Genomic DNA, 12,144 nt, shown 5'->3' on the forward strand with positions numbered 1-12,144 from the left:
TGGATAACTGAATCATTATACTATTAAAAGGAAACATCCTTGATTTTTCTTTCTCCTACATGGATATCCCAGAAAAAGTCACCACTGTAGACTTGGCCAGTGTGGAAAAAGTGATGAAAATAATACTACTAAATTCTTACTGCATTTCTATGTACCCAGCATACATGAGCATTATTTAAGCATTTTTATGTATTCCGGCAGCCAGGTAACTTTTACTGTGATCTTACAGTGTCTTTGGAGTGACATATCTCTTTCAGTTGGGATAAGGCTGAAGATAAAATGCCACTTTTTATGATATTAAGTGATCCTATAAACAGGTACAATGATTTGCATATCTCACACCGGTAGGTACTAAAATAACTCCTGATTCATAGTTCGTTTTTACTATACATTGAGACGATCGTTAATTTCTTTTTTTTCCCAGTTATGTCTTTGGATTGCCAATTTTCAAACTCTTAGAAAATTGATTTTCAGTAACTTAAAAACACAAGTAGACATATAAACTTATGACAGAGATGCAACCTGAGACAAGAGGCTGTTTTTTCAAACACGGGCTCTAATTTCCCTGACAATAAGACATGTATTTGCGTGGTTTAATGGAAACCATTTAGATTGATACTTACAAAGTGCTTTGAAACTAGGCTAGAGAAGTCCTAGAGATGATTAATATATATGACAGATAGCAGCTCTGTGATACCCCAACTGAGATTTAAGTTGAATACCACTACTCTATACAAAATTAAATACTGACCAATTCCCAGCGGGTTACAAAGTGCTCCAAAGAATAAGAAAACATAACATAGATAATTGTCAGGTTATTTTCCTTTATTGCTGAAAGCATAATACTTTCAGAAACTAATCAAGAGGTAGACAGTGGAAGAGTTTCTTCCTTTCCAACTATCCCTGTTAATTTGGTTCTTTCATTTGAAATTCAAAATTGATAATATTCATTTGTAACTCTAATTATATAGAGAAGGCATATTACTGGTCTCAATGGGGACATGTGGACAGTATGAATACAAGTTTAGTTTTATTATTCAACACACCAGCTATTAATAAAGATTTTAATAATTTGAATAACATGGATTTGACTTTAAATCTAGTTTATTTGATAGAACCCTTGTTCAATATCCTGCATATAAATGCACATCCCAAGATCATCATTATTATTTTTAAAACTACAGAGCACGTATAAAATACTAGGAATCGAGCTAAACTTGTATATCTAAAGGTATATAAGTCTTAAAGGCATAAAAGTCTTAAGGTCTAAATTGTTACCAAGTAACAGAATTAATTATAAGAACCCACTTTTGAAGTCTGTGTTAAATATTAGCATTTTAAGATCAGTATGTTTGAAATAGAAAATGGGCAAGATGTCATAGACTTTTTTAATGTATCATAGGTAACCATAGATGAATCTGAAAAGCAATGCCATTTGCCTCTTCAGCACTGGAGTCACCTTCGGATTCTAGAAATATCACATTTCTTTAATATTTTACAATTAGGTCAAAAGATAATCACTTGATTGTTCAAATACAAAAAGGGAGTTTTGTGTACTTTCTAAAATAAAAATGACTTTTACTAAATTATGGAGAGAAAGCTTCATAAAAATATAACTTGAAACCTTTTTTAAGTGCAATTTTACCACTTTGGCCTTTGGAAATATATCCTAATTCTAGGAATTGATTTTTAAAGGGCAGTTAGAGACAAAGGAAAGTACAGACTTAAAATGAATGAGATCGGCACCATATCACGAAGATCTAGATGAACGTGGACGTGATGAGGACATCCGATTCGTTGTTTATTTATTCTGCCTTATAAATGTCATTAGCCTTTTGTTAGGACATAACTCGCTAGTTAAATTTATTTTGAAACGAAGTCGAATCATACAAGGTTTAATAATGTAAATGGCATTACTCTCAGACAAAAAGTCTACAAGGAATACTCAGGAAGCCTCTGCGTTCAAGATCATTCAATCTGTGTGAAACATGTGGCTTCAGAGAATCTGGAACTGGGATTGTCTCCGGATTCATAGTAACATCAACACCGTGTGCAATCGGCCATGTGAGGTAATGTCCGGAGTGATTTTAAACATGTGAAGAATTGGGGAGCAGCACCATCTCTGAGGTGACCTTGGGATAATGTCAGGGAGGCAGACCTGTTAGGAGAGATTGTAATTTAATAAGCAGACCCCTCCCATTTGTATCATATCTTATTTGGAGAATGGCTTTGAGAACAGAGAGAGGTTGGTGAACTAAGGCCTTGTGACAGTGTACTTTACGTGTCAACTTGGCTGGGCCATGGGGTACCCACAGAGTTAGTCAAACATGCTTTTGGGTGTTTCCATGAAGGTGTTTTTGGATGCCATTTACATTTAAATCATAGACTGAGTAGAACAGATGGCCTTCCCGAAGTGGGCCTCATCCAATCAGCTGAAGGCCTGTGCGGAACAGAGAGGATGACCCCCCCCCCCCCCCCGTGAGCCTGGACGCTCCCGCTGACTGCCTGTGGATTTCATCCGCAACACTGATTCTTCCTGCCTAATGGCCTTCAAACAAAAACATCGGCTTTCCCTGGTTCTTCTGCACCATCGGTCAGCCCACCCTGCAGGTTTGAAACTACCAGCATTTGTAACGACGGGAACAAATTGTTGTAATAAATCTCTCTCTCTCCCTGTGTGTGTACATACACATATGTATTTCTGTTTCTCTGGAGCACCTGACTTACACAGGCTTCATGGACTAAAAAGGACTTCTAAGGCCAATGCTGTGGAGGGAATCCTTGCTAACCATATTGGGCCATCACAGGTACCTTGGCAAGTCTATCCCAACACCTGCTGACAGGGCTTTAGTGTTTATAGCCACAGAATAATTAAGATCAAGGAACTTCCCCGTTCTTACGCGATGTTTGCCAAATCACCTTCTCAGAAATGAACATCCCATGTACCTGACAGTGTAAAAATGTGCTCAGCCTGCAAGGGTGAGGACCTGACACTCGAGACTAACGAAATCATCACAGTAAATGCCAAATGTAGGGCTCCGTCCGGAGGCCAGGCTGACTTGCCAAAGCCGCTCTCCTTTGCATGACCTTGATGAACACCTCTTAACATCGGAAAACTCAACAAAATCCTAAATCTTCTTTGCAAAGAATTTATTTTTCTTCAGATGTGTTAACAGGTTTTAAAAAACACCATGACGTAGTGTTTTAATTATTCAGACCGAAGAATGACTGCAGGGAAAACTGTACCTACAGATAATTTCCAAAGCCATCAATCTTTAAGGCCTTTTGAGAAAGCTATAAAGCTGAGGCACGAAGTAATCCTTGTAATGCCCATCAATGAAACCTTTTCCACTGTTGTGCACAAACCAACAGGAGACCTCCGTTCCAAACACTCTATCTGTTCGGTAGTCTTTCTGCAGACCTCTGCAAGGAAAATGGTGCGTATGGTTAGGACACAGTCTAAGGCTTGGCCAGCCTGCATATCTGGAAAGGAGACACACTCCCTCCCTTGCTATTCTCTGGAGCACCTTCCTTCTAGCGCCATACCTGCTCGCCCCCACCCATCCGCACTCTCCAAGTCGTACGGAACATCATTATCTGGGGCTTGGTGTTGGAAGGCCGGGGAATAAGCAGTATATCCTTAGATAATTCAAATAACCCTTTGAAGATTGACCAATAGAGATTTTTCCAACAAGGTGAGGAGTGCAAATTCACTTTCAATTGGAAAGAAGGCGGGAACCCAACACTGGAGTGCTGTGGGCTGACCTCACATGTCACCTGCAGGATGAATCCAAGATGCCCCCCACCTCGCTGGGCGGGTGAGAGTGCTATGTAAGGGTGATGCCGGCTGTTTCTGAGAAATTCATGCCTTCCACTTAAAGGACAAAGAAGCCAATGATTTAAAAAGTCATAGGGCTTATTGTCACTAGTGAGCTTTAGAATATATACGATAGTGCGCAGCCCCAGGTCAGCTCAGTTTCAGTTATGCGTCGCAAGGTTCTTGCAGTAGATGAACTTGAGGCCTAACAGTTACCCTTCTCATTGGAGGATAGCAGATCTGTGTTCACCAACCCCAGATAACTGTTTTTACTGTGATTACCCGTGCTCACCGTTGCTTTATCAAACACTCTCACTGACACCCATTGGTAACTCACTGGTCTCCAGTGCTCCGGAACCGGGTGAGTGGTATACTCACTAAGAGCTCATCTTTTGTTCTCTTTTGTTTTTTAAAGATTTTGACTTATTTATTTATTTGACAGAGAAAGAGAGAGCACAAGCAGGGGTAGCGGCAGGCAGAGGGAGAAGCAGACTCCTTGCTGAGCAGGGAGCCCAACGCAGGGCTCGATCCCAGGACCCTGAGATCATGACCTGAGCTGAAGGCAGACGCTTAACCATCTGAGCCACCCAGGCGCCCCAGGAGTTCATCGTTGTACTTCACAAAGCTACGTGTGGTATTATGTACGGCTTAATTATGACTGCAATTTTATCGCTTACTGACATAGAAGCCAATGACATTTGTATGCAAAGAAAGTCATTTCTGGGGCTCCTGGGTGGCTCAGTCGTTAAGCGTTTGCCTTCGGCTCAGGTCATGATCCCAGGGTCCTGGGATCGAGCCCCGCATCGGGCTCCCTGCTCGGCGGGAAGCCTGCTTCTCCCTCTCCCACTCCCCTGCTTGTGTCCCCATCTCGCTGTGTCTCTCTGTCAAATAAATGAATAAAATCTTTAAAAAAAAAAAGAAAATCATTTCTTATAAAGCAAAGTTGATTGCTTTGTAAAAACTCTTAAAAGGCAAAAAAAAAAAAAAACAAACACCTGCTTTAAGATGCTATCAGATAACACAGGAGAGACTACAGTCGAGGACTGGGAGAAATTGAAAAGACTGATAAGAATGTTACACTCAGAATGCTTTGCGATATGGAATTCTCACTTCAAAACAAAGCATACGGATATGGTTTGCATGAGAAAGCTACGCAAAAATGCATTGGGTAGATTCATACTCAAGAAGAAGAAGAAGGCTCCAGTCTTAGGTAAACATATCCATTCATTCTCTAGCACTATGGTTCAAAGGTATTTTTTTTTTAAAGATGTATTTTGAGAGACAGCAAGTGGGGGGAGGGGCAGAGGGAGAGAAAGAGAATCCCAAGCAGACTCCATGCTGAGTGAGGAGCCTGACTCAGGGCTCGATCCCACAACTCTGAGATCATTACCTGAGCCGAAACCAAAAGTCAGACGCTCAACTGGCTGAGCCACCCAGGCGCCCTAGTTCACAGATATTTTTACGATTTCCTCCTTTGATCAGCTTTTTCAGTAATCCAGCTTGTGCCCATAGGGCTAGTAATGCATGACGGTGAGACCAACAGCTTAATTGTCCTCGGCCTTTTATGGTACCCATTTGTCTAGCTAGTCCTTATTCGCATGTAGCCTGGCCCACCTGTGGCATCCTTACGCAAATGTTGTGTATGTGTCTCTTCCTGATGAACTGTTCAGTCTGACATGGGTAACACTTGCAAGAGCTTTTCTTGCTTCTATGTTACCGTGTGAGTTTAATCCCGGGAGGCACGCTCTCCCTTTCTCCTGTATGCCTCCAAGGCCTACCTGGTGACAGTCAGCATGTGTCCCTTCACTTCCATGCTCGCCTCTGGCTTCTCGGGGACCTTTCCCGGTCGTTCATTGAAGATACGGATCTTTGGCTCATGCATGAACTGGCCTAGTGAGACAAAGTCCAGACGCTGATTTACACAGAACCCGAGGGTAAATAGAACACCAGTCTCATCATCATTTGGCCCAAGCTACATTTCTGTCCCCCACCCGGCCCCCAGAATTTCTGGGGTGGAAAGACATATTGAGAGGAGAAGGGCAGAGCGATGGAAGGGATGGGTCCTTCCCGAGAGCAAAGCTGGGCTGCTCGAGCCACAGTCATCTCACATATGAGGCTGACCTACTGGACAAGAAGTGGATTGGAACGCCTGCCCTGATGACAGGGTGAGCACCTGCCACATGGCTCAAATCACAGGGACAAGGTTTGTGATGCCACATGCTTAAACTGGAACCACTACTTAAAAAGTAGTAGGGAAAGTGGACCTAGATACCCTGCTTGTCATCACAGACTTCCAAAACCAGTTCACCTCTCTTCAGTTAGAAAAAAACCATCTTCCACGTAAAATTGAAAGTGTGCATCGCTTCTCTAATTGTTTGCCCAGTTTGTGAGGATGAAATCCTGGTTCCAGGAAAACCTCACCTGCAACGGCAAATGGTCTTGGCTAGAGCATCATCGAGTCCCCCTGCCCTGCTTTGTCAGGCTGCATGAATCATGTTTGTTATCTTCTGTATATTTATGAGCTGACAACAAAAACCCTGACCGGCTAGGGAGGGACTGCCCCTCCCAGGGCCAGCCAATTCTGAAAGACAGCGGAGGACAGCGGAGGAGCATGCTATGAGCTGCGCGCGAACCATCCCAGGGCCAGACCTCCTCTAGCTGGCCTGTGCGACCCGGAAGCATCCCAGGGCCAGACCTCCTCTAGCTGGCCTGTGCGACCCGGAAGCATTCCAGGGCCAGACCTCCTCTAGCTGGCCTGTGCGACCCGGAAGCATTTCAGGGCCAGGGGCCAGGTAAGTAGAGATCACCCTAGAGCCCAAAGCCTGCCGAAATGATTCAAGCTAGCCAACCCGGAACTACCCCGCTGTGCCTTGTCTTCCCACAGAAACCCAGGAGAGGCTCTGTCCTAAACCTGTTGCTTCGGGTCCCTGACTAAAACCTGGCCTTCTTCCGTGGCCCTGCATGGTGGGCCCCGCGTCTTTGTTTCTAGGGGAACCTGAGTGACAATAAATGGTTCTGTCAATGGCATTGGCCCCTGTGTGTCCTCAGTCCCCTGTATAAATCAAGACCCAGGCACAGAGCATGGCTCCAACCTGTTCTTTGAGTCCAGACCCATCACTGTCCAAGTTCTAACCTCCAAAGTTGCTCGAGACCAAGACCCACTTGCCAGATGGGCAATAAACACCGTACCTATTAGTCCATGTGCTTTGGGTGAAAACTTGTTTGTGGGGGGAATGTAGATCCCCAAAAAGTCTACATTGATTGGATGCTTCTTCCAAACGCGATGGAGTAAAACAGAGAAGGACATGTCTTTATCCAGGGTGATAGTCACAGTTTGCCCTTTCTTCACAGAGACAAGCACCCTGGGGCAAAAGGCAAAATGGAGTCAATGTTTCTAGAACACACTGTTTAGGAAGCCATTCCTCCCACTGTGAACCTGAGCTCACCACCCCGCCCTGGACAACCCCACGAGTATTCTAGGCCCTCTACAACACTTTTCGTTACAGAATGTCGTTTTTGCTCCTGGCTCCGGAATTCTGTCAGTTTGTATGTTTGTATAAAAGCAACGAACAGGTAATCACGGGAAAATATGACTCATAAGACACAATCATAGTGTTTCCGGGCACACTCCGACATGGAGTTGGCTGGGGATTTTTGATGTATTCATTCACTTATCTGGCACGTCTTTATCGAGTCCTCACTACACGCCAGGCCACAGGTTGGTGCGGAGACACACGGTGGCCAAAAGACATGGACTTGGCTGCCAGGGGTGGGGGGCGCGGAGTAGGCAACAACAATCTTTCTGAACCTCGACTTCTTCACACTTAAAATGATGACTGTAAGTTCTGTGTTTCAGTCACAGATTTCTGGGCCCATTTGTGTAGTCATGTGTGGAGGACAGGCCCGCATCCAGACGTGACAATACTCGCCTCTGATTAATGACACGAGCTGTGTCAGACCAGGAAAGGACAGACACCCGAGAGCGCCGACTCAGGGTGATGGTCTTGGTGCTGATCTCTATTTTCATGTCTTCGCTTTGGAAATAAAATCCCAGTGTTCCAAAATAGGTGCTGAGTTTTCCATTCTTGGGTTTCTTAGCACCAATGAGCTGCCCATTGACCAAAATCCCTGGAGAAGAAAACACACTTTTTTCTCTCTGTGCGCCATTTTTTTGCACATGAGGCACTATTATTCACATTTACAAAACTTGACAATATGGGAAAATTATTATTTTTTTGCTTCAGGACTTACATAACATTTTTTTCCTAAGCAACTTTCACTTTGTTACTCTGTCTTATCATACTTCAAATGACTTATATCACAGCAAGATCTGCTAGTTCATACTCTTTCGTAGCTATTCTAATTCCCTTAGGAATATATTTATAATTAGTTTCTCACTAATTATCAGAGTTTGAAAAGTACAGGACTTCTTTTAAGGTGGGAAAGAAAGAAATCCCAAGTAGTGACAGTGAAACATGACAATGATCTCATTGCTTATTTCAAATATAGCCTCTTTTTATTTTACCTGATTCTGGATCAGAAACAAGGTTGAGAATCTTTCCAGGTTCTGAGTCAATATTGAAACAAATATTTTTTTCATTTTTTGGTAGGTAAATGATGAAGTGTGGGTCATTTTCAACTGGAAAATATACAGAGAAAATGAAATCAAACAAAATCATAGAAAGGAAGGTGACATTAAACAGTACTTTATTCCTGAACAACTTTAACTTAACAAGAACAAATATTTACAGTGCTTCTACTAGATGCTAGGTTCTGTTCTGGGCGTTGGGGAGCCAGTGGTGCAGACCCATTGTCCCTTCCCCATGGAGCTTCCGTCAGAGTTTTATTATTTTGCAAATATAGTGTATACTTAATCTGAAACTATCACATATGATCTAGGCTAGAGATAAAAAAATGAATAAGAAAGACACAAAAGGGGCGCCTGGGTGGCTCAGTCGTTAAGTGTCTGCCTCCGGCTCAGGTCATGGTCCCAGGGTCCTGGGATCGAGCCCCACATCGGGCTCCCTGCTCAGCGGGAAGCCTGCTTCTCCCTCTGCCACTCCCCCTGCTTGTGTTCCCTCTCTTGCTCTCTCTCTCTCTCTCTCTGTCAAATAAATAAATGAAATCTTAAAAAAAAAAGAAAGGCGAATAAGAAAAGCATACAGACACATCATGTATACATGTGTATACCGTAATTGTGTATATACATACCGTGAGTGTTGTATAGATAGAGAAAAGAGGTGTATTTTTTTAAGTAGCTATACACAAAACATAAAAATAAAGGAGACATAATATTATTTGTTGGCCTACAGATGGATATTAATCAATTCCAAGGGCAATGAAGCATCAAGCTTCTCTCAAGAAAGAACTCCTTCACTACTGGACAACCTTATTCTGACTGATCTTTCTTGTTTGTTTGTTTGTTTAACATTCAACAAATAGTTGGTGAGAAAAACACCCAACTATGTCCAAAGCTGAATTAGGCAATGTTTGGTATAGCTATAAATAAGTCATGGTCTTATTTATAAGACCTTCAAGAAAGTCACAATTTAATGAAGGAGTGACCAAGATTCTCTCCTTGACCAAACTCCATTTAGGCTCCCCCAACCTTTTCAACAAGGCCTCCACTTTTGGACTTACATGTTTGTTTCTGCATTGTCCAATTTTAGCAAGAATCCTAGTAGGCTGGCTTAGCTAGAATCCCCACCTGCCATACTGAGCACCCTTGATATCTAACTGGGTTCCTCATCCCCCACCACCCTCCAAGTGACTTCTGATTGCCTGGCTGCCTTCGGCAAGAATCCTGTTAAGTCGGTGTGGCCAGAATCCCCCTTAATCCTGATGTTTCCTCTGAGTGATTTTGCACCCACTGCCTCACCCTGTCCTTGTCTATAAACTCCAACTTTGCTGTATTTGGAGTTGAGTCCAATCTTCTCCACCCAACTGCAAGACCCCATTGTGGGGGTCCCCATACCCATTGTAATGCCCCCCCCTTGAATGAGGTCTTCCTGACCTTGCGTGCTCTAACGAATATCACGAATAATTTTTTTCCTTCACAGTTTTTCTTTCATTGAGAGAGACACAACCACTGAGGGAAGAGAGAATAAAATAAATGACACAAAAATGGCATAAGTGCAATGCTCTGAGGGTAAAGATGAAGGGTGACCAGCCCTGCCTGGCCAGTTGAGAAAGGCCTGGTGACAGAGTTCACACAAAACCTTGAAGCTAGGAGCGGCAAAAGACACAGAAGAAACAGAGATTTTATCCTGAGTGCACAGCATGGAGGTATAAAAGTGGGTGATTTGTTGGCAAAGTACCTCAGTGTAACTAGGGGATGGGATGGGTTCTTGAAGAATGTAGAAAAAGACCAAAAATGGGGGTCGTGGAGATGGGTGGAGCACCACACCAAAGAATGAAGCTTTAAGCTGGGGAGCTATTTGAAGTTTTTGAGAAAAAATGGGACATGATTTGACTTTAGGGAAATTACTTGTCACAGTATAAATTAAGTATCGGGAAGTGGACGTGGGAAGATCACTTAGCAGCTAACGCAGCAGTAACCCAGGCAAGAGATGTTACACTGAATGGGAAGCCGGACAGACGGGGGACGGAAGATTCCAGAGACCGGTGGTAGAGTCCACAATGTCAGGGTAACTGAGCGCAGAGGAACAATTCAGATCTGCCCGGCTTCCTGCCTGAGTCCCTGAAGGCCCCGGAGACAGGAAGGTCTGAGCTGGAAGAACCGCAGGGGTCATCTTTTCCAGATTAAAATGAAAGAGCAGGCTTCCATTCATTGAGAGGCTATTGTCTTCTAGATGTTATCGCAAAGTCCCATGCAAATATTAACTCAACTAATTCTCTTTGTACCCTCGCAGAGGACAGGTCACCTGCCCGAGATCACATTACAGAGTTAGTGCGTGGCAGAGCTATGAGCAAAGCCAAGCTGTCCGAGGACAAGCCCATTCTCCCACCCGCTCTGATACGCTCGTTCACGTTCAAGTGTGTGTTCTGGAACATGAAATGGAAGATAAACGAATGCAGAAGAGGAATACAATCTGGTACTTCTTTGCACCCCTCACACTACCAAACTCTCGTGATGAGGTCAATAAATACTTGGTGAATCGCTTTTGTGCTGAGCTGGGCACTAGAGGGCATCATTAAAACACAGAACAAAGGTTCTCATCTCTTTTTCAATTAAAAAAATTCATTTTGTTGCGATAGCTTCTTCCTTTACACAAATAAGGTGTTTTGAAATATTTTTTGAAGGACATGGCTTCTATTAGAGATCATGATTGATTTTGCCATTTTATTTAACCAAAATCCCTCTAATCAGACCTGCTGGTAGGTAACCACGAATCAACTACTGAACTGGTATCATTCTAGACAGCAGAAAGGAAACGTCATATTTAGGTGAGTCTGTGTAACCTTACATTCAGATCAGGTTGAAGGAAGATTGAGGGATCCCATGACTAACTTCATAGATTCCTGAGGACCTGGTGTTTATGAGCTTCCACAAGAAACTAAGGTTATAACCACCCTGCAATTTATCACCATCCCCATTTTACAGGTGGGCTCACTGAGACCTAGAGAGGTCTCAGAGTCTGAGGAGGGCAGCCTGACCCCGGAACTGTCTGACTCTTAAGACCTTGTCCCTTTAACTGCATCACACAGCAGACCATGTAAACTCAGAGGAAGCACCGCATTCTTACTGGAAAGAATATCAAAAATGAGGTTAGCTTTATCTCTACGGGTTTCTACAGAAAGCTTCGTCTTGCAAAGCCACAGTGTGAGGGGCTCACGCACCTGTCCTTGACCTTGTCTCTTGCTCTGAGAGCCACTCGGCACAGGAAAGATGGCAATTTTGCCAGCACTGTAACCTGACCCATGGATGCCCTCCCCACGCGTGCAGTGTTGTAAAGTTAAATTACCACTACTGACCAGAAGCTCAGTGCAGAGCCCTTCGTGAAGCTCTGTCCTCGGACGTGCCAGGTAGGGAAGGGGAGGGACCTCCGGATAAAGTATTGCCACAGATGAAAGAGTGAAGAAGCAAATCACTTTTGGCCCACAAAGAATACTTTTAGAGACAAGCCATAGGGGTGAGTTGCACTTGCTCTAAAAATCAAATCGAAGTCCTCACTACGTTTTCTCTGTTCCAATATGGTGTTCGGTAAGTGGTGGGGGTACAGTCTTGAGAAATCAGTTCTGACAGTCAGAAATGTTCTTGCTAGAAGATTCTGTGTTCCAGGCAGCCTAGAAAAGCTGCATGCTTCTAGGAACATCAGGAGCTACTCTGTTATTGAAATTTCAAATAAAGGACTGGCATCCAAGAT

The 12,144-nt window shown here is 43.5% G+C and overlaps 1 protein-coding gene across 2 annotated transcripts in view; it reads right to left on the reverse strand.

Annotated features, from left to right (window-relative positions):
• Window positions 1-3,275: 3,275 nt before the first annotated feature.
• ITIH2 (inter-alpha-trypsin inhibitor heavy chain 2) overlaps window positions 3,276-12,144 on the reverse strand; it is a 35,206-nt gene continuing 26,337 nt past the window's right edge. For both annotated transcript variants that reach the window (XM_088025534.1, XM_028114699.2), the window contains 5 exons: window positions 8,343-8,456; window positions 7,747-7,945; window positions 7,007-7,179; window positions 5,596-5,707; window positions 3,276-3,423 (listed from right to left, as the gene is read on the reverse strand). In XM_088025534.1, coding sequence (XP_087881660.1) covers window positions 3,276-3,423; window positions 5,596-5,707; window positions 7,007-7,179; window positions 7,747-7,945; window positions 8,343-8,456 — 746 coding nt within the window. The remainder of the gene's footprint in view (window positions 3,424-5,595; window positions 5,708-7,006; window positions 7,180-7,746; window positions 7,946-8,342; window positions 8,457-12,144) is intronic.

Source organism: Eumetopias jubatus, unplaced genomic scaffold (genome assembly GCF_037043125.1).
Source record: "Eumetopias jubatus isolate StellerSeaLion01/CBP00866 unplaced genomic scaffold, mEumJub1_p1.0 scaffold_8, whole genome shotgun sequence".
In the NCBI taxonomy this organism is placed as follows: Eukaryota; Metazoa; Chordata; class Mammalia; order Carnivora; family Otariidae; genus Eumetopias; species Eumetopias jubatus.